Source organism: Kwoniella bestiolae, chromosome 1, assembly GCF_000512585.2.
Source record: "Kwoniella bestiolae CBS 10118 chromosome 1, complete sequence".
NCBI classification, from domain to species: domain Eukaryota; kingdom Fungi; phylum Basidiomycota; class Tremellomycetes; order Tremellales; family Cryptococcaceae; genus Kwoniella; species Kwoniella bestiolae.
This window is the reverse complement of record NC_089241.1, coordinates 7,447,419-7,475,095: the sequence shown is the minus strand read 5'-3', so window position 1 is coordinate 7,475,095 and position 27,677 is coordinate 7,447,419. Positions and strand designations below refer to the sequence as shown.

The following is a 27,677-nucleotide window of genomic DNA, read 5'->3' as shown; positions in this document are numbered from 1 at the left end:
AAGTTCTTACAAACGAAACACCCTCCTATGTAATAGCAATGATGATAGTCTTCACAGCTCACTAGTCGTTCCAATCACCCCAATCCAATCCCTCATATCCTTCTCCGATACAGCCTGCAGTATATAAGAGTTAGTAGGCGTGAAAATCGTAAAAGCATTCTTCCGCTACCACAAAACAAGTCAATCAGCTATCATCCCCCAGATTTGGGGATACACGATGATGATGATGTAGCAAGCACTCACACCAAGAAGCATCTCCACATCCGGATTGGGCGTTACATTCGCCTTTGATAGATTGATAATCTGCATCTCCCTCGAATTGGGTGTCTCATGTATATGCAGATATGGCCTTGATAGACAATTTGTCATCAGCCATGATTAACATATCTCAAATACAACTTCGCAGCTGAAGTCAGAGACATAATAGCTCACCTCCTCAATACGAAAATCAATTTAGTCCATTGATTATTCTGAGAATCTCTCAATAACATCAAAGCCCCACTCTTGATGATCGTTTCACTAAAGCACATCCATCAGTTCACTATCCTCCATCAACAGCAATCAACAGCAAGGGAAGTGCCGAGCTAACAAGCACTCACACCTTAGGTTGCAATTTAACGGTGGGTACCAACTTCGGTTCCAGATCAGGTAACATCCTCCTCAATTTCCGAGCAACAGCCTCCTCCTCTGGGGATTCGCGTTTGACATTGATCTAACAATATCTCGTATCGTCAGCTCTACCCATATCATCTATCATACTGGGCTTCGCAGGATGTTCCAACAATACAAAAAGGATTGCCGAAATGGAAAAGGGGGTATGGTAGTCCAGCAACTCACAATAACCCTCTGATCCATCTCCATCCTCCACGATCCCGAACACCTCTTCATCACCTCCCGCCTCTCCTCCTCATCCATCTCTTTCCCTTCAGCCTCGCCTACCAATTCCAGCACAGCCTTCGTAGCCTGTACGTCCGCCAGATTCCTACTAGTCTTCTGCATCTTCATAAAGTCCTCTATCAAGCTCAGACTCCTAGGCTTCCAATCACCCCTAAGCACCTCCTCGCCCTTGACGTGTTTCTTGGACGTATCGAGCCTCCATAAATCGTCTGTAGACCTGGCTATAGGCGGCGTCAGGTCAATTGCGAAGATGGAAGTGACAGAATTGTATATCTTAGTCGACTGGAATATTGTAGAGAAGATAGATGATCTCCTTGAATCCCTTCCCAGTATTTTGATCTTCAAATTCATCTGTAAGATCGCAGGTTCATCTAACGTTTCCACATCTACCAGAAAAGTCAACTTGAGGAGCAGGTGTTGGTCAGAGGGCGTACGCCGATCAAGTTGTTTACACCCATGAGACGAGGTGTCCCATACGCCTGTACCTTCCAATATCGACGTTCCATCCGGTGAATATTCAATATCTTGGTGATTTAACCTCATCTCCACATGGGATTTACCAACACTTGATACATTCCCTTTATCCACCACTCGAACATCACTCGTACTGACGTGTTGTAAGCTTTTCCAAGGGAACGCTTTGCCCGAAGAATGAGTGAGTCTGATGTGTAATCGACGTTGAAGGCCTTGATGAAGTTGGAGTATATCATCGAATACTTCACAGGGCACATACTCGCCATTCGAGGCTAATTCCTTAATCTCGATAGAAGCCAGAACATCATGATGCTCCTGTCCCACAAAGTCCGTCTCGCATCTTCGCATGGCAGGATTCGCCTCGTCTGTTTTTCTTGGTGTACCAGGTGTCGAGCTGGGAGGACTAACTTCTCTAGCTTTGTCCCACCTTTCTAGCCTGTCCAGGTAATCTGTGCGGATTTTCGCGAAGAATTCGATCGTTGCATAGCTGTTTTGGATATGCTGGATCATTTCGTCCGTCAAAATCACCGAGATTGTCCGCTTGAGGTTGAGATGGGCGACAGACGACTTATCAAGATCGATAGGTAGAGAAGCGGAAATATCTTCGGATACGACACTAGATCCGACCAATGATGATAGGCGGGTCTGCGTATGGATCGAAGCGTAATCTACCGAAGAAAGACCTTTCACTCCGTCAATGGTGATGGTGAAAGTAAGCTTGTTCCCAACTGTCAAAACGTTGTCTAACGGTGTCCAAGCAGATTCGGGAGTAGCGACACCAGATGACGCTGGAGAGGTGGATTTGAAGTTCACTCTGCAAGAGCCAATCGCTTCCATCGTATATTGACATAGGATGGGTATAGTAGCGGTATATGACAGTTGATTTGACAGTAGTCGAAGAGGTGCTTTGGCAGATCCGATGAACGAGTAGGAGGGCGCGAGTGTGTCAGTGAAAGTACCGTCCACTCGAAAGTGAACAGAGTGATTAGGGTTCTCTTTCAGCGCAAGTGCTCGTTTCATCTTGTTCAGCTGTTGTTGGAATTTGTGCAGATCCCACGTGTAGATCGCTGAACGGGTATCAGCCGATGAAAGTGGACCAGACGCTGGGAACTCACCTTGCGCTTCCCTGTCGATGACCTTGACTACTACTGCTGGTCCTGCAGCACCGGAGATCACAGTATCTGACACGTCCTCAAATTCAACTATCCCGCTCGTTTTGTCAAGGGAAGATGAAGGCGAAGCAACAGCGCTGTCGACGACGAGGAAGTTGTAAGACACTCTTTTTCCCATCTCTCTCCTGAGTTGTCTGTCAGCTTCGTTGTCATTGACTCGGAGAATCTTTTACTCACGCCATGACGTTCGCCTCCCTCATGCTAACAGCTCCCGCGAGGATCTCCTCCGCCATTGAAAACAATCTCAACCGTTTCCATTGCTGCACAGCACTTTGCACCAGCCTCAACTCTCTGGAAGTCCAATTAGCAGGTTCAACCGAACTTTGCTCCAATACTCGAGCAGCAGCAGCCTGAGATCGGATCCGTTTCACTTCCTGGGCCATGGTCTTGAGCTGCCTGGTTAAGTGCTCTTGATGTAATGCAGCATCTGATGATTTCTGACTGGGAACGATTGGTGAAAACTGCGGTATTGGATGTTCGGTTCCAGCTTCCGAGCCTTCTTCCATTGTAGACTTATCGTGATCATGAGCGACTGGTGTACCGACACTATTCGATGTCATGGTAGTGGCGAGTTGACCATTAGCCCAAGGATTACTACTTGGATCGAGGGATTCTTGCGTTTCCGAAGCTGTCATCAAGCGAGATTCCAATTCTGCCGAAACATCATACCGACTCTCCGGTCTCTTTCGCTGAGTCCGTACTTTCACCTACAACTAGTCAGCGTTGGAATCACACCAGAGATACCCACAATGTCGTCGAACAATCTATCAAGATCGTGATCACCCAGCTTCTCAATATCTGCAACTTCCCTTCTAGCAGCAGTCCAGTCCATGAGTTCGGCATCAGGTCGACTACTTGGTGAGTCCGGTCTTAACCCACCAGCGACTCCAGAGAGATTATCGATACTAGCTGAACCCTGCAGTCTCTTCCGTTGAGCTCGCACAGATGCCGGATCGTTGAACCGGAAGACGTGAAAATCGCCCAAAATCACTCGGAAGCCATTCTGCAGCTTGATGGGCGCTTTCGGCGGTACTCTTTTCCCATTAACGAACGTGCGAGCGTCGGACATAGCTTCGACCGTAACTATGCCTTCCTCGTTGGTGAATACACAGTGCTCGGGTAGTATGTAGGCACCGGACAGTTTGATATGGGCTTTACTATCGTCTACACTTCCAGCGACGGTTGGTCCAGGTTTAAGCTGGTATATCAGACACTACGCATAGCCTGTCAGCTGGGTGACCTAATTGAGCAAAAGTGATACGCACCTCTGACATGAGCGGATCTGAGATACTTTATCAGCTATGTTTCCATTCTCTACACACCATGTAGCTCACCTTCATTCAGGTTCACTAAAGACGGATGTCGTTGCGGTGCATGTACACCAACCATCTGCAAATAGATCAGCTCGAATTCGTTGATCTGACACGCTCAACTGACTTACGTCTTTGTCGATACTAATACCAAGCTCTTCCAACGCTTTTTCCCTCTCAACATGTATCTTCTGCGTTTTTTCCATCTTCTCTTCCCAAGTCAGATTCAAGCTCTCCATAAGCTTCTCGGATGCTTGTAGCTGATCTTGCAGTTCCAGCTTCGTGACTTTCTTGATTTCACCTTCCTTGGTCTTATACGTGACGATCTGTTGCTCAGGTGGGACATCGGGATCAAAGGTAGCTTCGTCCATGCCACCTCCGCTAGATACACGAGTACGCAGTACTGCCGCAGGACAAGTCAGATATCATATTATGAGGGATCAGAGCGTTGGTACTCACATTCCAGTTCTTCCTTGAGCTCCCTATTTGGCAACATTGTTAGCCACGCACTTGTCACATCATTTGGCTCCACATACCTGATAAGTTTGGCATTTGGATCCTCGTTGACGACAGCATGGGTCTTGATCTTCTTAGCCGCATCGGCATATCGCAAGGTACTGTATCAACGTCAATCTCATTGCTGCTGCCTCCGGACGCTGATCGTGATACTCACCTCAAAGTCTCTTCGTCTACGACCAGGTTACGATCTTAGCTATACACTCTCCCGACTCAGCATATATACTCACAGTCAGCAGGGCTATGAAGCGATCATAAGCTAGGAACCTTTTGCTACGATGGAAGTATCGCAAGGACTCACGAGATCGCAGCAATCATAGCAGTTTTTGAGTTTCCACCCAAACTCTCTTTTAATAACCAAGTCAATACCGAGTCCCGGTAAGGAACGAAATCATCCTTTTTCTTCTTTCCTTTTCCATGGTCCGCACTGGCTTGAGCAAGTGCAGCGATGACTTTACCAAGCGTCGTAAGAGATTTATTGATATTCGCTCCTTCTTTCAGTCTCGTTCCCTGCGTTGTATTTTCGGTCAGCGCATGTAATTTGGAGGAAGACGGTTTACTTACCGTCGCACCCGTCGAAGCTTGTCTTTCACTACCTGCCAGATCTACCAATGATATCTTGGACACTTTCTCCCCAGTCATATTCGTTTGAGGATCATGTCGTTTTTGCGTAAGCTGGCATGACTTTGTAAGCTAAAATACAATCGACCACTATAGGAACAGCTCACGATGACAGTGAACACGGCATGTGAACGCGAGGAAGTCTCATTCATATTGGTTGACGCGACTGTACGAGCCTGAAGCACCCTGTCAGCTTAATCGGAATTTAAGCCTTGTTCATGACAGGTGACATACCTTGTTACCCTCGTCCATCAACGTCATCATCTGATTGTAATTCTCCACTACCAATCTACTTAGATCTTCCACGTAAGGACCTAGAGAAGGGTGTTCTCGTACTTTCAGGTTACCCTTGTTCTTCGGATTGAGCAGGTCTCGCACCCTAAGCGACATAACAAGTAAGCGGGTTTGCATATATAAGGGGCAAGGAAGGTAGCTCACTTCTCATTATATATTTCTATATATGACACTTCAACAGTGTACGAAAGAGCCGAGTCCTTCTCGGACCGCTGTTCTACCCGCCTGAACAGCTCCGAGGTAGTCAAAGGGATAATACCTTTGTCCGCTCCATCTGTGTGACATTGAATTAGCGATGGATATTGGCGCATGAAAGAGTATGCGAGAGCTTACATCCCATCATAGAGTCTGCAAAAGTCATGAGCATATACTCTCCTTGGTGCATGATAAGACAAGCAAGACTTACAACTCTTACCGCTACATCCGGTGTTCAATTGCTTTTAGCTTGCTCGCTCTTCAACCCTTTGACTAGCCAGCTCACCTTCCCGTCTGTCCATCTGAGGTCTATCAGATCAGCCGAGATCTTGTCCGTATGTCTGAAGCTACTCACAAGCAAAGATGCAAGTATTGAATCCCTCAAAACTATGGTCTAACAATTCAACACCTAGATCCTCATACAGTGTCTGCTGCGAAGCATATTTCGGATCATCTCGAGATCCAGCCGACCAGTATGACTTATCTATATCCCACTTCAGCTATAACACCCAACACGGAAAGCTCACACGTGCGACTCACCAAAGGAAAAATTCATAGGCTTCTTCTCCGTTGCTCTACCTGATGTGGGTCCAGACTGTTCTGGCGGGTCCAAGATAGTCTGATTCCCCTCCATCCGGATCAATCCCTTGGCTCCCCTTGCCAACTCTCGCGAGTTGAGCGGACGGCATCTGTCACAGTATTAGCTGATCTCTCGAGGAGTCTCATGTAAGGGAAGACGCACCGGACTACTACCTTGATATTCCCACCTCCTGACATCCTGATGAGCTGTTGTGGTGCACCGGCTGAGTATCGCTCGCACAGAGTATAGTGGGTTTGGTGATATGTTTGGTTCTAGCCTATCTCGACGGACTATCCACAGTATACATGTGGTCTGTCCATGATGACAAGAGATGGGTTTTGTGAAAGGGGAAGGGTACTGGAGGTGAGTGTGAGTAGCTCAATGGGTCAATGCTCAGTTTCATACATATGTAACTTAGGGAAACATCACCCACACTCTCTCTCGAGCAACAACAACATACTAAGATTAGTACTGTACAATCAAATGTGGAGGTCCACTCGGGGTCGCGCCGAATACTCCCTAATCGTAATTGTAATGGCCAATTACGAACAAGTGGGTAGGCATTTGGTAGGCATTTGGTCCCGCTAATCAATCAATCGTAATCACCCAATCCATACGGAGTAACGTCTTTGCCCAATACCTCCTTCTATCTGTCTGACGAGAGGAGATCTGAAGTTCAGTTACATATACACTTTCATTGGTATGACTTGGAATCTGCGACGACTCACTTGGGGATGGGTTGGTCCTTTTGCTTCGACTAAACGCGCGAGACTGAGTATCTCAACTTTATTCCGTGTATATAGGCAGTTGTTTGGAGCTCCTTCAAAACGTTAGTGATCTGTTTTAAGGAATGAACTCGACAATTGTTAAGCAGGTCAACTGTGATTTACTTTACTATACTCGTATGCACTACTGTATCTCCCAGTTTTAGATGTATTGACACAGTCCTAAGGCGATCAAAGCTTCTAGCTGGGAATGGGACTGGGTCCGTGCGATGTCGCAAAGAACAATACAATAACACACATCAACCAGATTCTATTATATGACCCTGAGAACAGGAGAGTAATGTAATGTAAATGTAAATCAAGATATGGTATGATCATTCACCACTACTCACACCATTCCTGTCTCCTCCTTTGCAATCTCGTCTCTTCCATCTATATCACGTCAATCTCTCTCATGCATCCCCAATTCGCACCTTTTCTCCCATCAACCTTCACCTCCAACTTCCCTCCCACTTCACTCATCCAACACGCTTTCATACATCTACCATGTCCTTCCACGACCACCCCCCACATCGGGGAAGAATCTTCCGCTAAGAAAGCCAAGACCGACCAAGGAAATGTCGAAGAAGCACCAAATTCAGCCTATCAAGCCGAAGATGCAGACATCACCTTGAGATCATCTGATGGCTTGGAATTCAAAGCTCATAAGTATATCCTAAAGGCCAGCTCGTGAGTCCAAATTCAAGATCTGTGACCTTTCCCGTTGTCATTCGACCTCAAGGCTGACTTGAGCTCATGATTGGAAATCTTCAGGAAAACATTCTGCGACATGCTCACCTTAGGCACCAACGACGATAACGCTACCATCGAACTGACGGATACAAGGATAGAGGACTCTGAAATCATGAAACAGTTTCTCGACCTTGCCTATTCAAAAGCCATGGTTGACTTTCCTCTTGAGAAGGCAGAGCTCGGATCGTTACCTGATTTGGTCGACTTTTTTCTCAAGTACGAAGCGACCTTCCCTATGTTCTGGTTCAAAGCATCCCAACAAGTCTTCATCTCAACGAGTGAGGTGGATCCTCTCGACATGTTCATGCTAGGTGCTCAATTAGATTCTGTCGATGTTTGCGCTACCGCTATAAGATGCGAAAGTGACCGGGAATGGGATACAGTGAGTTATGTCTGTTGGCTCTTCTCTGCTGATCAAGCCTATTGTGCAGAGTGATATCGCTACGAACGGTGCTGGTAGGAGACATGTTCTAGATCTCACAGCACTGAGCTTGCCCCTTATGGAACGAATTCCCTCTCGATATGTTTGGGCTCTACTCCGAGCGTCTTCGGCGGTTTCCCCAGGTGAGAATGTATGGCATGATTGGGATAAAAGGGAATCAAATTGGTGGGTACTACAGAAAAGGAAAATCGCGAAAGAGTTTGAGAGCTTGATGAAGAGTCCCGGTGAGTTCATTCACTTCGTGCTTGTTATTGCACCTTAAAAAGGAAGCTGATTATCGATATAGATTGCAAGAAATGATGCTCCACTTCAAATCAGTCAGAGCCTATGGGTCATACATGGGTTGTATCATAAGTATCAATATCATGAAGCTGTATTTAATCATATTTTCAATCACATCTTATCAATATACTGTATTAAGGCGCTTTGAGTGAAGAATCTGCGGCGAGGTGACATAACGCTTGGGGGGCGTAGTGACTGTTATGCCTTTTTATGTATTCTTGCCGAAATAAGGAGAATCAGGTGATGTTTTTGCAGAAATGATGAGCATTCTCTGTAGCGATTTGCATTGTTGTTCTCGTTCAGGGTGCATTCCCAGCCTAGACACAGTGCACAAGCTTCCAGATCACGCTTCATCCCTAGAACCTTGAGCTGTGTGGGCGGGATGTGTGCACATTCATTTGCGTCTCAACGCAGAACTTTCGAAGGGGCAGATTTTACCCAAGGGTCATGCACATTGTTCAGTATACATGATCGAGGGGATTATCAATAATATACAACAGGAATTATGAAATAAGGCTTTCGCCCGTAGAGGGGTTTAGAGGAGAATGATCGGAAGGGAGAAGTTTACTTCACTTTACCTAATAATGGCTCAGTCAGCTCTACCCGTACAATGACGAAGCGATCAATTACCCATCTCCTTCATGATACCGATAAATCGATCCGCGATCAATCCCCAATTTGGTGTCTTATTTGGTTTTTGATCGATATGCCCGCTGCACGCTCTAATGAGAGCAAATGCATAATCGCCAGGCATCGCTTTGAATTGTCGTAAACTCATGCCACTAGGATCCAAACATTTGGCATGTCCCACTAGCTCTATGGTACCCATCCGATCTCTTGCCTTCTTCTTGGCTTTGTCGCTTGTCTCCTTCATCCCCCAGCCCTCTGACGATCAGCACGACCCAAACAGCAAAAAGGGACTAACACTGACTGTTTTTGACTCCGTATGATGCCATTTGCCGCTTTTCCGAATAGCTAGGGCCGCTAAATCCGGTGCGTCCAAAGTATAGGCAAGTATAAAAACTCCAGGAGGGCTAAGGGTGTATTCTTGACATCATTTGTAGATCATTGAGTGGACTTGTTGTTTTAGTGCATCACACTCGTATTTCAGAGCGAAGTCGATAAGCCGTTGATATTCCTGGTATCTTCTGGATCCGTCAGGTGGGGACAGAGGTTTCCCGCTGGAAACATCCAGAAACATCGAAAAAGTCTCAGCATGCTCTAAATGCTTATCAGTCATGGTGACTTCCGGGTCGAGGGAGTGCGCGATGGCTATCATATCGCGAAGAACGATACTGTGGAACGACAGTAAGCACGATAGCGTCAGTGTAAGCACTGGCTGCTGTCCCTCGGCCAGGATGATGAAATCATGTACCAAGCATCACAACCACTACTCACCTGGCTGTTTTGAGCACATAGGAGTGAGCCTTGAAGACCAATCCATCAGATGAGATGAGAGTCACATCGGCATCAGGATCTTGATAATCCCTATTTCTCCATCGACAATCTCGGACTTTTTCGATTTCTTAAGAGGGGTGTCGTCGTCTTCAGGTGTGGAAGCTCGTTTGAATCCGATCATCGTCAATGGTGGCGCTGAGTAAGGCAGAATCAAAACTGGGGATCAATGTTTGAGCTATCTACTTTTGTTTTCAGAGCTGACGAAAGGAAAAAGAGGAACAAAGAGAATGCAAGGTACTTCGTGATTCGCGTCTGCCCTTGGGAAAGGGGAAGGGTTCATTCTCTTGAGATTGGTTAGCATCACATATACACAAAGAAAACGATCAGTGCGCCCCACAGGTCACTCAATTCTTTGCTATTCAGGATAACGCTACTGTGGGACCGTGCGTGGATATCTATAAACCAGGGATGTGGGTTATGGTTATAATGAAGCTGATGATTTTTTATATACATACATTACTTTAGTTTTTTTTGTATATATGTACGATCGTTATCATTCGTTAAATCATGTACATATAAGATGTTTCTGAATTTCAGTACGTGTCTGTATCGTATTGATTAAAGAGGTTCAATGGCAGCACTGATGGTGGTTGGTGAATATCATGACTACTATACTTTGCCTTGAGCGAGACAATTAACAGAATCAGCTTCTACTTCTGCCCGGAAGACACTCCTACTCACCCATCTCCTTCATGATTTGTAAGAACCCATCAGCTACCTTTTCGGGATCATCTCCACCGTGCTTATAGGCTCTTAGCAGAGCGAACATGTAGTCGGTCGGAACGTTCTTGAACGTCGACAAGCTCCAAGCGCTAAAATCCAACCAACTGACTCCCGCTACATTGCCTACGGTACCGACTGGATTTCTTGCCTTTACTTTCTCCTCTTCAGTAGCCTAAGAAGCGATCAGCCAACGGATACCTTACTCGTTCTAAGGGGGTCTGAACCCACACTCACCTTTTCCTTGATGTGCCAAGAGGAGTGCATACTGTATCGGATTGCAAAAGCTACCAGTTTCGGCTTTTGTAAGGTAAGTCCCAAGTGAAGCACTATCCATAGAGAGAGATTCTCCTCGTGATGCCAACGATAAACCGAGGTAGTCAGAGTTTCAAGGACCCGAGGTGAATCGTATTTATGGGCGAATTTGATGAGATCATTGTACAGGACCAAAGTCGTGTCTTCCGAGGGGAACGACATCGGTTTGCCATGGCAGAGGTAAAGGAACAACGAAAGTACAGGGGATCTCTCGATCAGCTTATCGGTGAGTTCGATTTCCTTACTGGTGACATTTCCCACGTCTAACATGTCTCGGAATACGACACGGGGCGGGATCAACATATCACGTCAGCTTAGACTCATCCTCTCCACACGCTCATCGAACCGAGGAGTCCATCCTCTGTGCTCACCCCGCTGTCTTGAGCACATAGCTATGAACCTTGAATCTCAATCCGTCAGATGAGACAAGGGTGATATCCGCCTTGGGATCTTGATAGTCTCTGTTGGTATCGTTGATGGTGAAGACCTCGACTTTAAGTTTCTTATTGGGGGTCTCTGAGCTGGTGGAGGTTGCGCTTCGTTTGAGTGTCATTGCGTCGGGTGAGAGAATATCACAGGAGGGTTGATAGATATTGCTAGCAAGTGTTGAAGGGAATGAGTATTCTTGGGAGAAGGAATGAAAAGGAAAGAAGAAGGAAGAAATACGAAAGATGATACGGTAATGCCACTTATGCTGGTTGACGTCAGTTGAACGATTTGTAATTGCTTTTAACCCACGGATCTCATCTTCCTTGTGTCCCTCTGTACAGTGGATACACATCAAGCGTACTGTACCAAAGCAAAGAGGTCGACCTGACCGCAGGTAGGTTGATATATGTATATATATATATACATTTTGTATAGAATGAGATATGTACCCTCTCGCATAGGCGATCCACTGAGGAGACATGTACGGTGGATTGCATACTTATCATAGGCTGAACTCATTGGTGGGGACTAAAGTAATCATATCTCGAAAGACGACGCTGCACAAAGACAATTCAGCTGAGCAGAGGGATCCCTTTGGTCAGCCCAATTGAAATCAGTACATAACTTAACTGACGGCTATAAGATGCGCTCGATGGACTTTGAAGACTATATTATCACTGCCCTGGATCTGGATATCCGAGTCCTCGAGTTGAAACTCCCCATTATGTACGTTGATGATCATCCGCTCTGTCGGTTTGGCGGTCATACCTTTCTTCCTCTTCGAGATCAGTGACCTAAGTCCCATGGAGTACAAGAGAAATGATACACGGCATGAAATGTATGAAGCAAGACGAAGCAAGAGAGGGAGATGATCCGCAATACGAATTTAGGTTATCGTGATAAGCCTACGACATGTAAACATCACTCAACGAAGCAAGGTAGACCTTACATACTCTCGTCAACATGACTACGTATGTGGGATGCTGGATGTCATACAAGAAACACATTGTCTGCTGAGGGCTACAAAACAATATCCACATAACATCCTGCTTGCAACGAAACACACATCCTACGTGCCGCCGGGACCAATCTCACGCCCTCCAAACCTGGAAATAACCAGGGATCCAACTCCTCGACCACCTACACAACGTCGTCTCCCTCTCTCCCTCCACCGTCAACTGTCTATGTACCTCGTACACCCTATTCCCCGATCCCACCTGTTGCAGCCCTCCCATTCTCTCAGCAACTTCTCTGAGATCATCCGAATTAGGTCCCCATCGTTCCGGAGCATTCACATGCAATATCTCCAACTTCTGACCGTGCTCTATCATACCTTGCGAATCTAGTATGGTCGATTTCGAGTTCACTGATATGTACAACTCTTCCAATGACGTGTATTGGTGTAAAATGAATTCTAGTGTTTCGGTCGCGATGACTAGGTTGATTAATGATAATTTACGTATCTTCCCGGGATGGTGTATTTGTTCGTGGAATTGCTGATATGCCGATAGGGGCAAGAAGAGCTGAGATCCCGATAGAGTGAGGTGTAGTGCCTCCAATGAGGGGTATGATTGGAGTATAGGTAATTCCATGGGTGATAGCGTATGATCTATCTCCCTGTGATCTCGATGAGGGATAGTCATTGACAGTGATAATGTCTTGAGTTTTGGTAGTTGAGGTGAATTTGATAGATCCATCAGTCCCTGATACACAGAGTAAGCTTAGGTCTCAAATATAGCCATTGCGGAGAGCCTAGCTCACCGAATGAGGTAATGCATCCAGAGACAAGTCTTCAACTTCTTGCGCTGCTTCATGGAGTATATCAAAAACTCCATCTTTGGTCACTCTCGTACAACCCCATAGTGTCAACCTTCTCAACTTGTTTAGATCCGGTGCGACAGTTTTCAGTATAGCATCATCGATCAGACTTGAACTCTATGCTCAACTTCTATTAGCTCATATGCTATCGATACAGCATACCGGTAAACTAACCTGACAGATTATTCCCAGTCCCCTTAGACCTCCTGTAGGTCTAGCTGAGAGCGCCTTGACCACATCGACAAGCTTTGACTTCAGATTCGGATCGGGCATCATGATCCGCAAATCCTCCAACGCAGGCATCGTACCAAGTAATGATGGGTCATAGTATCTGTATGAATGACCTGATATCTCGAGTGAACGAAGATGCGATAGGCCTGCAATGCGTTCGAGCAAAGACGGGTTAAGGGAACGATCTCGCTACATCATATCAAAGAGTTAGATCAAATCAGTCTGACTACGAAGAAGTAGGGAGCGTACCGTCCATACTAGCGATTCCAAATTATCCATCTCCCCCATGGCTTTCTGCACTTGATCGTCTAATTCTGAGCGCTCTTCATCCCTCGCGGCAAGTGGGAAAAATCGGACGTCTATACTTTCGTGTATCAGCTGGCTGATACTAATACTTTACAACTCGTACAACTGACCTAATCGCTTCACCAGCCTACATAGTTCAGGGTTTTTATGTAAAGTGTCAAACAGCAGTACGAGCTATACAGCTACATTATCAGTTACGTCAATCTGATCAAAACGACAAAGCTGACGTACTTTGAAATGGCACCCGTCTTCCCCTGTTCAGCCTAAGTGTAAGCTGCTGACGGTGCACCTGATGGGAGAGGAGAGAGGATCACGTACATGGTCTGACCCATAGTTGCTTGTACAGCTTCCTTCTCGCTATTCTATTCCATTCCCTACTCACTCTCGATATCGTAGCCAAATCTCTCGGCTGATCAAAATTATCCAATACCAACGGTATCAGTTCTGGGTACTCAAATAACGCCGATAACGGAGATACCTCTTCCTTCTCCTTGTCTTTTCCCTTATATGAAGAAGGCAGAGATTTTGGGAGAGGATATATCCGAGCAGACTTCGGTGGACTGGGAGGTCGGTAGATGGGTTCAGAAGCGTATGAACGTGGATTAGCGGCGTGCCATTGTCTCGCGCGGAGGAACATCTTGTCCAGACGGAGGGGCTGTAATCTGGGTGCGTCATCTAGTCGGATGGCTCGAAGTTCGGCATCGAGGTCGAGGAGAGCTGCTTCGTCCATTTTGCTTCGCTCTTTCTCGAGTGTCGCTGTGTAGGTAGACGAGAGGTATGCTTGAGTATATTGACTTTATGGTATGGTTCTAGCAGTGAGCTGTGAGATGGAGCATCGATAGAAAGGGGATCACCAAAAGTGGAGGTAACTCATCAAAGTAGGTCATCAGGTAAAACTTACTTCAGAGTACCATTTAAGGTCCTTTATTGAAGACGTCTCTGTTGCTTTTTCCTCCATTCTTGGTGTTCTCAAATCTAGCTCTCATACAACAACAAATCATTCAACATCGCAGCGAGGTTCGACAAGATGGTGAGCACTACTGAAAGATCCCTCATGGCGTGATATTCAGAGCTAACACGAAATGCCCAGGCCGCCAACATATCACTGCAATCCTCCTCCGTCCGGGATGTCACCAAGATGGAACGTATCGGTGGGTATCAAGGCTGAGTGTATCAGCTGAGACATGCCGGTCGGGCTAAGTCAAGCTGATTTGACTTCTCAACAGGTGCTCACTCGCATATTCATGGACTGGGACTCGACTCCAACCTCGAACCTCGAGCAAACTCACAGGGAATGATAGGGCAGGGAAAAGCTAGGAAGGCTGCCGGAGTCATTTTGAAGATGGTCCAGGAGGGTAGGATAGCAGGTAGAGCTATCTTGATGGCTGGTCCACCTAGTACCGGTAAGACCGCGCTGGCGATGGGTGAGCTTTCTTTCCTATCCTTTCCACTACTCTCCTTACCGTGATAGAAGACAGTGAGTCATGCTGACGGTTTAACATGACATGAATAGGTATGGCTCAGAATCTAGGTTCAGACGTTCCTTTCGTCATGTTGACAGCTTCAGAAGTATTCTCTTTGGAAGTGAGTGTGTCTTCAGCTATTATCTCTCAACACGAAGATCCTGCAGCTGATCACAGTACCATTTAATAGATGTCAAAAACCGAATCTCTAACTCAAGCATTCCGAAGATCAATCGGAGTCCGAATAAAGGAAGAGACAGAGTTGATACAGGGTGAAGTGGTTGAGATTCAGGTTGACAGGAGTATAACTGGGGTGGGCTCTATCCCAATTTTCGCATTCTTGTGGTACCGAGCTCACGGTATTAATACGTATCAATAGGCAACCAAAACTGGCCGATTGACACTCAAAACGACAGATATGGAGACCGTCTATGACTTAGGAACCAAGATGATTGATCAGCTGCAGAAGGAGAAGGTCTTAGCTGGAGATGTGATTAGCATAGATAAAGCTTCAGGAAGGATCTCGAAATTGGGTCGAAGTTTTGGGAGGGCAAAGGATTATGATGCTATGGGGGCTGATGTGAGTATCTGGTTCCTTTATATCTAAAACCCCTGACAGCATGGCTGGAGATGGCATATGGAGGAAATTGAGAAGCCTATTCGAGGGTAATCCAAGAGATACTATCCGATGCTAATTGCCCGTTGCTCACGTATAGACCCGATTCGTGGCATGTCCTGATGGAGAGCTCCAAACTCGAAAAGAAGTGGTCCATACCGTCTCACTCCACGAAATCGACGTGATCAACTCTCGTACACAAGGGTTTTTAGCTTTGTTCGCTGGTGATACGGGAGAGATCAAGCCTGAATTGAGAGATCAGATCAATGGGAAGGTAGCGGAATGGAGGGAAGAAGGTAAAGCTGAGATTGTCCCAGGTGTGAGTGGTTTGTCTAACACACGGTTTATCTAACACCTGTATTCGTGGAAGACCAAGGAAAGTGCTAATACTCCGATGCATGTACAGGTCCTGTTCATAGATGAAGTACACATGCTAGACATAGAATGTTTCTCTTTCCTCAACAGAGCGCTCGAAAATGAATTAGCACCATTAGTGGTGATGGCTTCGAATCGAGGTATAACGAGAATTAGAGGAACAAAATACAAGTCTCCTCATGGTATACCTGCGGATTTACTGGATAGGATGTTGATTATAAGTACGAAGAAGTACGAGGAGGATGAGATCAGGGAGATTGTCAAGATCAGGTGGGTTTCGCTTGTTGCTTCTACCAAAGTTCGGAGACACTGGATTGATGTTGATAATGAATTGAAAAACCCGCAGAGCGGAAGAAGAAGACGTAAAATTATCCACAGAATCCATCGACCTCCTAGCCACCATGGGATCCCAAACTTCCCTTCGATACGCCCTGAACCTCATCGCCCCCTCGAACTTGATTGCTCAACGTAGGAAATCCAATACTGTGGATATTCCCGACGTGAGATTGGCGTACAAGTATTTCTGCGACGTGGAGAGATCTGCTCAGTACGCTAAGGAGACTAGTGGGATGATGTTTGGCGAGACTGAAGAGGAGATTGGGGTTAATGGCAATGGCAATGGCATGCAGATCGATGGGCAGTAGGGACAGAATTCATAGAATGAATTTCACATGTACAGTATATCTCAACAGGATGATTGACAAGGTACATAGGTTTCATGCTACATGATATATCTCTATTGGTTTATGATTTTCTTTGAACAGGTCACTATGTTCAAGATACAACATCGACTAATATTTATCGATCACGTCTCCTATCTTCATCTCTATCATACCTATCTCTCCTATCACGATCATCCCTATCCCTATCCCTTCTATCTCCATGATACCTATCCCGTCGATCTCTCTCATCCCTATCCCTATCCCTCCTATCTCTATCATACCTTTCCCTCTCTTTCGCTTTCCTCCTCGCCCTCTCCTCGTCCGTCTCATATTCCCTCTCTCTTTCCTTCGCTTTCCGTCTCGCTCGTTCTTCATCAGTCTCATACCTCGTACTCTTCTCCCTACTCCTATCCTTATCATAATCCTCCTCCCTCCGTCGCTTAACACTCCCATCCGACTCCGGGCTCGTCCTCCTACTACTCCCATTAAGAGGCGTACTAGCCCCCGAAGACCCGTCTCCCCGTTCTCTTTTGATCAATGAATTACCGAGGTTATACTTCATACTATCCCTCTTATTTACTTTAGGTTTCTTCGAAGAGGAGGAAGTACCATTCCTACTTGGCGGAGCGGGTTTTTCCACCAAGGCAGTAGCACCGAGACCTAGAAGGGCAGGACGTAATTTCGGTTCATGGATTTTGGTACCCCCCGATGAGCTGGGATTCCAACCCATACCTCGGGCCATGGCTTCCCCAAAGGCTGAGACGGGGATGGCGGCGTAATCTTCTGCTGTTGACTTTGTACCGATATTCATATCAGCTTGGTCCGCCCCATCTCGGCGAAGGGAAGAGGCAGGAGGACTAACCATATCTGGCAGTTCATCTATATCCCTCTTCAACGCTTCTTCTTCACTTATATGATTTGGTCCGCCTATCACCAATTCTCGTCGTAATCTCTCTTCTTCACTTTCCATTTTGACTTCCCCCTGTAGAATGGCTTGGAGAGCTTGTTTGTCCAGTGAGAGCGGTTCTCCCTTCACGTCCTCTTCATCCTTGATATTCCCATTCGGTTCTTCTTTGATATTTATATCAGGTTTGACATCTTCTTCTACTACAGATTCACGTTTGACTTGAACCGACGATAATCCGTTGGAGTTTGACGTTTCGACTTTTCTCAGACCTGATCTCTGGGGTCCATCACCCGTCCTCTCGTGCGTTTCCACAGTCTCATTCGGATCTCGAGTCTCAGGTCGGTATGAGGGTACTCTGTTGGAAGATGAGTGGGCTCGCCAGTCCTTGTTGGGTAGGGCAGGTATCACCAGCGGTCCAGCCGGTTTCTCGCCGCTGAAAAGATAAAAACCGCCTTCCTTCATCAGCTCTTTCGAAGGTTGAGAATTGGAGAGCAGAGGGGAATCAACATACCCTAGAGCTCTACCATTTCCAAACCCTTCTATCCTCTCATCCTTGGGTTTACTAGTCTTCCTACTACCCCCATGATACTCCTCCTCATCACTCTCTTCGTCATGCCCATTCTGCTCGAACAACCTCCTGGAGGGTGCTCCTCTGGCTGATCCATTACCCAATGGGGAGGGGCGGTAGGGGGCTAAGGTGGTGGGTGGTTTGACGGTGAACGAGATGGGTTGGGACATTTTGGTTGGGTTATCCCTTTTGGTTGGTGTTGTAGAAAGAAGAGAATTAGATAACTTTGAGAGGGGTTGTTGTAGTTTGTAGTAGGTGGTTTTACGGTGGCGAGAGACTGGATTGAGAGGTGACACGTGTTATTACGTAACATGTATCTCGATACTCAATGACGAGCCATAGTCCTAACTAGAGCACTGATATCAATCCTACATGCTCATCTCCTTTCTTATAAATCATTGTCATACACTCGACTGTCCTATACAAGCCTACTACTGCTCACAATCACAGCAACCACGATGACAGCCGCAGTAGCTCCCATACCACCACCCTTCTTCTCGCCATACCTAGACGATCAGTGCAACAAGATCAATTCCAAGCCTGTACCATGGGAGGTGGGTCATTCCCCTCTAGACATGGAAACGATGCTGATTCTCCGATACTTGTAGGGATATCAGCGAGCAAAGCTACTTTCAGCGGACGAGCTGTCCCTGCTTAAATCGCTTAACAAACTTGTATGTTCACCTACACTCTGCCATGTGAACGTGTGTCGTACTGATGCTCGTGAGATATAGCCCCAAGGACAACGTCCCACGGTATTCGCAACCCAAGGACAACAATATGCCAAACTATACATCGACCTACTCCGAAAATCACAAAGAGTAGATACGGTCCAGGCTGTCTTGGTATCGATCAATGATATGCTGCAATCCGATCCATCTACTATATCCCTCTATCACAACTTGTCCTCTTCGGAGAACCCTGAAGATCCTTATGGACCGCTGGTCAAGTGTTTGTCTATGGAAGAGGAATTTGCGGTATTGGGATCATTGAGGATCTTGGCTTTGCTCATCTCGTATGTCCCCATAGTATGCATACGAGAGATTATAAGAGGGATTTGCTGATATGGTCCGGTGTGGGACAATAGGACCGACCCAAAGCCATTCCCCCAATCTCTCATCTCCACTCTTCTTGGATCACTCCAGGGCTTACTGAATGGTACGAGACAACCCTTGTGGGAAGTAGCTGCTCAAGTACTCAGCGCCATACTGGGTAGAAAGCAGTTCAGACAAGCTGTTTGGCAAGAAGAGAATTGTATTTCTGGGTGAGCAATTTCAATTTGTCATTATTATTCCAGTACATCAACCCAAACCTACACCTAGCATCCACCAAGAACTCATACTAACCGTATACTCCCCGTTCATCAGCCTGATCAAAACCCTCAAAAGCAACCCAAATCCCCAAGCTCAATACTGGGCTATAACATCCATCTGGCAATTATCTTTTGAGAAAACCGCCGCAGAAGGGTTAGACAAGAAATACGATGTCGTAGCGGTTCTTACAAACGTTGCTAAGGGGGCGGTAAAAGAGAAAGTACAACGGGTAGTGGTCGCAACCTTGAGAGTGAGTTTGGCTTCAGCTGCTCCAGCGAAAGTCAGGTAAACCCGGCATCGCACAGTAGCTGACAAATCATCCATAGAACTTACTCGCCATTGCACCTTCACAAAACCTCTCGTCGATGTTCGTAGCTAAATTGTTGCCGTTCGTGGTCTCGCTTCAATCGCGTAAATGGTCGGATGAGGAGATTGTAGAGGATTTGGATTATCTCAAGGAGGAGCTGAAGTCTCGTTTGGAGGGGTTAAGGTGGGTCGATCATCTGACTTTGCTCATACTTATCACGCTGTCTATTCTGTGCTTAGAGTATGAGCTCATGTTTTGGTATCGCGCCTGTAGCACATACGACGAGTACATTTCAGAGCTCGAGTCAGGCCACCTCGTCTGGTCACCTGCCCACGAGACCGAAGATTTCTGGAAAGAGAACGGTATGAGAATTGGGCAAGAGTCGGATGGGAAAGCTATCAGGTGAGCTACAACTCGGTTGTCCTGTAGAACCATGGCGCAGCGGTGTAGCTGACCAATATCCTTCTGATTGGTATTACAGGCGACTTATCGAGCTATTGGTCACCTCGAAAGACCCCTTGGTGTTGGCAGTTGCGTTGCACGATATTGGCCAATTCATCAAATGGGGTGGTGACAAGTCCAAGAAGTGGGTATTTCACAGTCAGGACCTAGCCAAATCATCGCATAGAGCTGATATCCTTTTTGTGTGGTGTAGGACCATCGACAACTTCAACGGTAAGACCAAAGTCATGGAACTCATGGGACACGAGAACGCCGATGTCAGATATCAAGCTTTGATGACTGTCCAGAGACTGATGTCTCAACATTGGACCAAGTGATGTATGACACACACGTTGATAGTGTGAAAAAGAGAGTCGAGTTGTACGCATGTATAGAATCTTGTTTTCATGGGGATATGGGCATCTCAGGCTAGCAAAGATGATTGAGAAGATGGGGCAACCTGACTACTGGCCACTGATAACTTGGGTTTCATGGAGGCTTGTTCTCAATTGATTGTAATGGATTAAGGAAACTGGGATATGGCGATATATTGATTATATGATACATGCTAATTGGTCTCATCTGAAAATACATATGTATATAAATCTACTCATGATCATCATCGTCCGAAGTGAAAACATTATATATTGTCCAGAAATATGGAAACGAAACTCCATTCAAGCTCTCTCGTCCACGCGACGTAATGTCCTTTGGCTAAAGAAACACTAATCTTTCCTCTCGCCCTTCTCAGGATCAGCCGCATAATTATAATTCGTCTTCTCTTGACCTGTCAACAACCTCTTTCTGTCCTCTTGTAAAGGAGATTTGGGGAGACTGCCACGAGATTGATTCCATGTGTATAGGCAGGATCCAATTATGATCAAGATGATGGACATAATTCGCGAGCTGTATGTGATGTATCAGACCATCAACTTCGGAATGTAACTTCCAATGTACATTATGGACTTACGAGTTGAGGATATCGCCAAATAGGTAAACGCCCAACATGGTTTGTAAAACCGATCGCATGGCTGAGCTGAACATGTGGGTAACGGGCGATGTGACTTTGATGGATAGTAATCCTGCTAGACAGATGAGGAAACCGACCACTCCCTATCAGAGAAAAAAACCAAACAAAGATCAGCGTTCAGGTACTCGTCAGCCAGTGTTGGAAGACAAACTCACAGTAACTCCACTACCGATGATGAAAGCTCTCCCATCGCCTTCTCTGCCCATTACCATATTCGCGAAATCGCCCAACTCCCCCGAAAATACTATCCCAGGTAGCAATGCCAACGCCGACAAAGCATTCTGCCAATAAGCCAAATCGAGAGTATGACCCTCCACCTTCTTCAGCGCCTGCTTGACCAAAATGGCATGTACAGCTACCATCGCTGCGCTGGCTACTCCAAGCAACATCCCAGCCATGGGAGCCTCCATCCGTCTCGTCTCTTCCATCACTCCGTATATATCTACTGTGGGGGTGGGTGATAATCCAGGAATGGGTAGGAAGGAATAGGTGAATCCCCACATCACGAGACCACATGCTCCGATAGTCCATCCGGAGGGTCTCATGCCGTTCATCAGAGCTTGGAGGACGACAGTCATGGGGAGGGTTAAACCCCTGGCGACTTGGAAATAGGATGCGTCGACCAGCTTGAGGCAGTAGATATTGAAGATGAGCCCTACGACGTTGACGATAGAGACGGGCAGGACGGCGAGAATGGTGGACCTTGTCCAGCGGGGTGGGGTGTAGTTGTAACATAATGGTAGGAGATGAAGGAGGAGCACAGAAGTGGATAGTTGCAGGAGGAGGAAGGTGAGTGGTAATGACGAGGTCGAGAGGACCCATTTGTTACTATGTTGTTGAGCTCGGCTCAGCTCAATTCGATACGCTTATAGCGGAGGATGAACCTCATACAAGACACCTCAACTCACGTCATCACCATCACCAGCGCTACTGTCATGTAGAAGCCTACTACACCTGCTACCTTCCATGCTGGGGGAGGATCGTTGGGAGCCATATCGTATGTGATTTGCCAGATTCGGTACAGATGGTCGTAAGAAGTTGAAGCTACCGAGAGATTGATGATCGTTGATTTCTAACACTTGATGCAAGTCGTCAGATCAAAACAAGTCGAAAGAAAGAACAGAATCTTGAGTTATCGTTATCGTTACAGTCGAAGTCGAAGTTGGTTGATCAAGGTTGATGATATTCGTAAATGCAAACAAGTAACAATTGGTTGGGGGTTCATAAAGCGGAAGCGAACAACGAACACCTTTTGTTATTGTCCAGAACCAACGATCCAACCTCTTACCGTGAGACTGATTCACGAACTATGAGATCTCCCGCAGCGCCTTGGTGTCCGAAATCTCTTGCGAATTCCAAAAATAATCTGATTTCGTCATCCCCACGTACAGCGTTTCTTTCTCATGGTACTGACGGTGTCGTGTGAGATTTGACTTACGACCAACTTAGCATCGCAGCGTTACAGGGTTTCTGTTGACTGTAGCTAAGGCATACAGTACAGTACAACAAGCTTACATACCAGGAGCTTTCCGATCCGACCGAGAACTCAACGTACTCACACACCTGGACTAATGTATCACCCGAAACAGCTGCAGGAATCGCATCAAAACTGTACCTGTACCGGCTCATCGTAGGACCGACATCTGACATGTGCAAGGATGAAGGCGTTGTTGCCTGGAGGAAGATGGCACTCCCGCAGGACATATGAACGATCTGTTGTCTTGTCTCGGACAGACGCAGGAACGCAGAACGAAGAAATGCAGGATACCCAAAATAGCGGGAAGACTTACGCATCATTTTTTGAGTAATGTTCCTGAAAAATGACTTTGCTCGTGCGGTGGTATGTTCCGGGTTACATACCCTTCCTTTGGTTCACTTGATCCGAGACACCCTACCAAAAAAGTAACACGGGAATTTATTAGTCTACCCGTCGTACTACGAACTTCGCTTCACCCTTCAGCTTCACTGCTTTTCATCGCATCGTATCGCATCGATATTTATGTGGAAGTACACGAAACATGATTACACACGTCGAATTGGCATGGCGGAATCCCTCTGCGGTCCTATGCACGCAGCGATGTTCGATAAACGGCACGTATGTACTATATAGATAGCTTGGTCTGCATGACGATACAGGGATGTTACTGTTACCCCAGGGTTACCATCTACCCCATTCGCATTCCTGCGAAAACCCTTAAAATGATACGTACTATCTATAAAAGATGATGTAATGGCTTTTCGGGATGCGAAAAAGTTCGAATCTCACATCGTAATCTCTTTTCTATTTCCAGACAGCTGAAGGCATAACGTCAATTTTCGATGCGTATGATGAAAAGCCATGAGGTTATCCTGTGCTATGATTCTACTGGGCACATTATCCTAGGTCAGGAAGAGAGACGACTACGAGAGTATGTCATGTGAAACATGGAATGTCGGCCAACGTGTAAGGAATTTTGGCTGGTCGATGATGTCTTGTTGTTGTTGTCCTGTTAAAGGCCGATCTTCCAATTGGGGACAGGGGGTAATGCGATGCTGATATAACCTTGTCTCGACTTGACTTGTTGTTCTGGATTTCCATCTCCATTCCATTCCATCTCATCTCATCTGTGTAGCAGTAGCTCGTAGAGTCTTCACCAAAATGTCATTCCCCACCCCTCTCACACCACCTTACACTCCCTTAACAGACTCCTCTTCCCCCGTCTTCATCGCCAAATCCCAATTCCCAGCGCATCCAAATGCTATCAAAGCGCTGCTCACTCCGCCTCAGACGCCCGAGTTCGAGCTTCGAGCAAAGCAAGAGGAAGGTAGGAAACTGAGCGATAATGAGATATCCTACTATCTCCCTTCCCGAGGAGATGGTGTCAATGACATGTAAGTGGATTACCCCTCTGTAATAGTGATATTGAGAGGAAGGTGTTAACCAGTCAACACCACAATCTAGGTATGTCCACCACAAATTACTGGCCTCTCCTTCCCAAATGACCCCCTCGAGGATCCTACATATCTGGGCGTACCAGCTCTTGTTACATCCCTTGTTATCCTCCACAGTCGAATTTAGAGAGTACGAAGACATATCCTTCGTCCCCTCCAGACCTCGAAATTTGGTCGAGGCACTCTCGACAGCTTCTGAGCGATTCTCATATATCGTTGATGAAAGGGATATAATCGGTACCTACTTGAACGGCCCTAGGACACTATCAAACGACCGATTGGGCTATCTCGTGGTTAAAGGTCCTTCACAGTCCGAGGGAGATGAGAAGGTGGAATATGAGTTCATGTTGTGTGCTACCCATTATCTAGGTGATGGGATGGCTTTGCACAGCTTCATGAACGAGTTCTACATCCTCCTCGGCTCAGACCTCACCACCCAAGAGATCTCACAGAAGATCACCCAAAAGCTTGGCCTGGAATCAGGATTGGTGGAGATACCGAAAAGTCTGGAAGATCGATTACCCCCTTCCAAGAGCGACTTCGCACGTATAGTAGGGAAAGAGGAATCCAGAAGATCAGAAGCGAAGTTGATAGGTGGTCAATCGTTTGGATCGTCCTGGGAGAAATTACCGAGACATACGGTGGTGCCTACAATTTCCTACGATAAGGATAAAACGAAAGGTATTTTGGGTAATTGTAAGAAGAATGGAGTGACCATTGCACATGCTGTCTTTGCGTTGTGTAATATCGCTTGGGCTAGGAAGACGGATGATAAGATTGATCCATGGTATGTCTATCTCTTACTATGCTGTCCTACGAGATAGAAAGAGTAGCTGATCCTGTGCTACTGCAGTCTGATCTACTCGGCACTCAACCTCCGTCCCAACATGATACCTTCCACTTCTACTGCCAAAGAAAGCTTCTTCCACCTCGCCGTAGGATACTTCAACATCGTCCTCCCCACGCTCCTACCATCTTCCATCTCCACCTCCGAGCTATTCTGGCACAGAGCAAGAATGACAAAGCAACAAACTATCAAGGCTGTCAAGTCGCCCTTCGTGGTGGCCAGAAGTCAGAATACCTCAATGGTAAGGAGGGAACGAGCTGTCAAATGGGCGAAGATCGATGACGAGGAAGAGTTGAAAAGCCAACAGGGAAATCCAGGTTTGGGTCTGGGCGTCGAAATTGCTCAATCGGAAGTCCAACCCACACAACAGAAGAAACCACCTCAGGCTATGCAATTGCCTACTCCTGAGACTACGCCGGTAGTTCCAGTAACAGCTACACAAGAACGAAAGGTCTCTCAAAGGGCTTTGATGGGATTATCGATGTTAGGTAACCTGGATGGGAAGTACAAGCACGCTGAATTCCCTTCGTTGGAGTTGACAAGCTTGACTACCGGGTCGAGGCAGCGTCAAGGGGGTTTGCTCTTGTTTGCTTATACTTTTGCGTGAGTCCGACTTCTCTATGCGAGTCAGCAGAAATGGACTGAGATGCTGATTTATGATTTTGGTATGTTTAGTGGTAAATTGTGGTTCTCACTTGGATATGATAAGAACGGATTCCCTCCTGGTGTGATTGAGGGTTTCTGGAGTGAGGTTCAAAATTTGATCGAAGAGGTTTTGGTGTAGTTCTTGGACATTTAGCGGTTTGGATTGAATGTTGATTTTGGTACTTTGGACATTATCTTGCTTTTACTCGAAAACAAGTTTGTAGCATATCATATGTTGAATAATTCTCTTGCATGTAGGACAATCAATCCCTCGGACTGTCAATTTGGCACAAAGCAACATGTCACAACGATCATGTCAGTATGTTATACAGCGTACCCCAGCAGCACTGACTATACTCTATACATGCATTCTATCTTTATTGCTTCTCATCCTGCTTCACCGAATCCGCCCTCTTCCTCCCCCTCTCCTTCAACCAAGCATTCACGAACCCATTCTTAGCAGCTATACCACCATCGTCTTCTACCGCCATCTCATCGACGTGCTCACCCATAGCCTTCTTACTGGCATCTCTGAACCCCTCGAACGCCGCCAACGCTCCACCAGACTCTATCGTTTCTCGAGCGATATCCACGCCTTCTTTCCAAGATTTCGCTTTACCCGACACGTGTAATAGAGCAGCAGCGTTGAGCAGCACGTAGTCTCGAATGGTATCGAGAGAGGGGGAGTCTGGACTGGCGGGAGAAGAGAGATGGGGTGGTGCGGGAGAGTTGGACATTATAGATTGGAAAGTCAGAGCGTTGAGGTCGGGTGTAGATCCTCGGACGGAAGATAGAGAATGAAGGGGGAGACCGAAGTCTTCAGTGGGGTGGATGGAACCTTTGGTTATCTCGCCATTCTCTAGCCACCATGTCTATGCGATGTTGTCAGCTGGACATTCCAAACATCATTATAAACGCAGCGGACTCACCCAAGTCTCACCAGCCGGACTGATCTCATCTAATCCTTCTTTTCCACAGACCACCAAAGCCCTTTCCACGTTCAACAACCTCAGCACTTCCGCAAACGTATCTCCCAGCTCCTTCCTGGCTACACCAAGCAGCATCCTCTGAGGTCTTGCAGGGTTGATAAGGGGACCCAACACATTGAAGATTGTTCGGAAGTTGAGATTACGTCGGATAGGAGCGATGTGCGCTAATGAGGGGTGGTAGTGAGGAGCGAAGAGGAAGAGGAATGGAGAGTGTTCGAGGAAAGTGTGCACTTCAGATACAGGGAAGGCTAATCGACAATCAAGGGAGAGAAGGAGGTCGGCTGATCCAGAGGTGGAAGTAGCTGCTTTTGATCCATGCTATATAATACAGGTTATCAGCTGAGCACCTTGTGTAAACATGAGCTAACCCACCTTAGCTACCCTTACCCCTGAACCGGCAACTACCACAGCAGCGGTGGTGGAGACATTGTAAGTATCCCAACCATCACCACCAGTGCCTACTATGTCGACTAATCCCGTATAACCATCACCCTCCTTATCTGATTCTCTGTAATCCCACATGCCATGTCCGTGCTGGTCTTTGGCTTCTGGTATCAAGTCTGTGACTGATACTGCATGTTCCCGGAGGACTGATGCACATGCGGCAACGATATCGGGGGATGACTCAAGACCTGATAGTGTAAGAGCAGTGAGGAAGGCACCGGCCTGGAAGTACGACGGATATCAGCGAATAGGTAAGGCAAGGCCAGAAGAAGGAATTGCTCACCTGGGCTTCACTAGCTCCCTGCACACAAAGATGCCGGAAACACTGAGCACAATCTTCCGGTGTGAAATCGTCAGGCGTCTGAACGAGCTTCTTGAGAAGGACCTTGAAAGTCTCTGGGGTGTATTGGGATGACATTATGTCTTGTGGGGTAGAAGGTGGAAGTGGAAGAAAGGAATTCGACTTTATCTATAGTCTTTATCGTCAAGAGTATCCACGAATATAATGTTCACTATTGCCCAGGCACACTCGAACTATTTGATCCCGTCGATGATGACAACC

General features: G+C 46.6%; 10 protein-coding genes across 10 annotated transcripts; 4 read left to right on the top strand and 6 right to left on the bottom strand.

Annotated features, from left to right (window-relative positions):
* Positions 1–51: 51 nt before the first annotated feature.
* Positions 52–6,256, bottom strand: I302_102806 (uncharacterized protein; the record flags this gene model as incomplete). The annotated part of the gene is made up of 25 exons (XM_065869564.1): positions 52–165; positions 244–349; positions 433–519; positions 600–712; positions 838–2,438; positions 2,487–2,668; positions 2,721–3,171; positions 3,255–3,756; positions 3,809–3,825; positions 3,878–3,932; positions 3,985–4,256; positions 4,313–4,335; positions 4,390–4,470; positions 4,527–4,542; positions 4,600–4,610; positions 4,671–4,879; positions 4,934–5,044; positions 5,098–5,166; positions 5,225–5,369; positions 5,429–5,558; positions 5,691–5,701; positions 5,766–5,781; positions 5,835–5,963; positions 6,020–6,168; positions 6,222–6,256. 25 exons carry the CDS (start codon positions 6,254–6,256, stop codon positions 52–54), a joined length of 4,635 nt encoding a protein of 1,544 aa, XP_065725636.1.
* Positions 6,257–7,238: 982 nt separating this feature from the next.
* Positions 7,239–8,318, top strand: I302_102805 (uncharacterized protein; the record flags this gene model as incomplete). The annotated part of the gene is made up of 4 exons (XM_019188175.1): positions 7,239–7,513; positions 7,598–7,958; positions 8,008–8,242; positions 8,305–8,318. 4 exons carry the CDS (start codon positions 7,239–7,241, stop codon positions 8,316–8,318), a joined length of 885 nt encoding a protein of 294 aa, XP_019051053.1.
* Positions 8,319–10,431: 2,113 nt separating this feature from the next.
* I302_102804 (uncharacterized protein) lies at positions 10,432–11,346 on the bottom strand (the record flags this gene model as incomplete). The annotated part of the gene is made up of 3 exons (XM_019188174.1): positions 10,432–10,653; positions 10,716–11,037; positions 11,165–11,346. The coding sequence occupies 3 exons, from the start codon at positions 11,344–11,346 to the stop codon at positions 10,432–10,434; spliced, it is 726 nt and encodes a 241-aa protein (XP_019051052.1).
* Positions 11,347–12,313: 967 nt separating this feature from the next.
* I302_102803 (uncharacterized protein) lies at positions 12,314–14,307 on the bottom strand (the record flags this gene model as incomplete). Its single annotated transcript, XM_019188173.1, has 7 exons — positions 12,314–12,925; positions 12,984–13,157; positions 13,215–13,460; positions 13,521–13,630; positions 13,688–13,751; positions 13,809–13,831; positions 13,896–14,307. The coding sequence occupies 7 exons, from the start codon at positions 14,305–14,307 to the stop codon at positions 12,314–12,316; spliced, it is 1,641 nt and encodes a 546-aa protein (XP_019051051.1).
* A 297-nt stretch (positions 14,308–14,604) lies between these two features.
* Positions 14,605–16,675, top strand: I302_102802 (RuvB-like helicase 2; the record flags this gene model as incomplete). The annotated part of the gene is made up of 9 exons (XM_019188172.1): positions 14,605–14,607; positions 14,668–14,728; positions 14,804–15,001; positions 15,091–15,161; positions 15,231–15,353; positions 15,420–15,620; positions 15,757–15,975; positions 16,063–16,301; positions 16,378–16,675. 9 exons carry the CDS (start codon positions 14,605–14,607, stop codon positions 16,673–16,675), a joined length of 1,413 nt encoding a protein of 470 aa, XP_019051050.1.
* Positions 16,676–16,829: 154 nt separating this feature from the next.
* I302_102801 (uncharacterized protein) lies at positions 16,830–18,338 on the bottom strand (the record flags this gene model as incomplete). Its single annotated transcript, XM_065869563.1, has 3 exons — positions 16,830–17,486; positions 17,556–18,033; positions 18,112–18,338. The coding sequence occupies 3 exons, from the start codon at positions 18,336–18,338 to the stop codon at positions 16,830–16,832; spliced, it is 1,362 nt and encodes a 453-aa protein (XP_065725635.1).
* Positions 18,339–18,626: 288 nt separating this feature from the next.
* On the top strand, positions 18,627–20,567 carry I302_102800 (uncharacterized protein; the record flags this gene model as incomplete). The annotated part of the gene is made up of 9 exons (XM_019188170.1): positions 18,627–18,722; positions 18,777–18,842; positions 18,903–19,183; positions 19,256–19,432; positions 19,536–19,731; positions 19,808–19,971; positions 20,062–20,190; positions 20,270–20,374; positions 20,444–20,567. 9 exons carry the CDS (start codon positions 18,627–18,629, stop codon positions 20,565–20,567), a joined length of 1,338 nt encoding a protein of 445 aa, XP_019051048.1.
* Positions 20,568–20,954: 387 nt separating this feature from the next.
* Positions 20,955–22,253, bottom strand: I302_102799 (uncharacterized protein; the record flags this gene model as incomplete). The annotated part of the gene is made up of 4 exons (XM_065869562.1): positions 20,955–21,135; positions 21,200–21,342; positions 21,415–22,087; positions 22,168–22,253. 4 exons carry the CDS (start codon positions 22,251–22,253, stop codon positions 20,955–20,957), a joined length of 1,083 nt encoding a protein of 360 aa, XP_065725634.1.
* Positions 22,254–23,897: 1,644 nt separating this feature from the next.
* I302_102798 (uncharacterized protein) lies at positions 23,898–25,821 on the top strand (the record flags this gene model as incomplete). The annotated part of the gene is made up of 4 exons (XM_065869561.1): positions 23,898–24,130; positions 24,201–24,977; positions 25,044–25,640; positions 25,713–25,821. The coding sequence occupies 4 exons, from the start codon at positions 23,898–23,900 to the stop codon at positions 25,819–25,821; spliced, it is 1,716 nt and encodes a 571-aa protein (XP_065725633.1).
* A 238-nt stretch (positions 25,822–26,059) lies between these two features.
* Positions 26,060–27,533, bottom strand: I302_102797 (anthranilate phosphoribosyltransferase; the record flags this gene model as incomplete). The annotated part of the gene is made up of 4 exons (XM_019188167.1): positions 26,060–26,554; positions 26,612–26,989; positions 27,044–27,337; positions 27,399–27,533. 4 exons carry the CDS (start codon positions 27,531–27,533, stop codon positions 26,060–26,062), a joined length of 1,302 nt encoding a protein of 433 aa, XP_019051045.1.
* Positions 27,534–27,677: the final 144 nt, after the last annotated feature.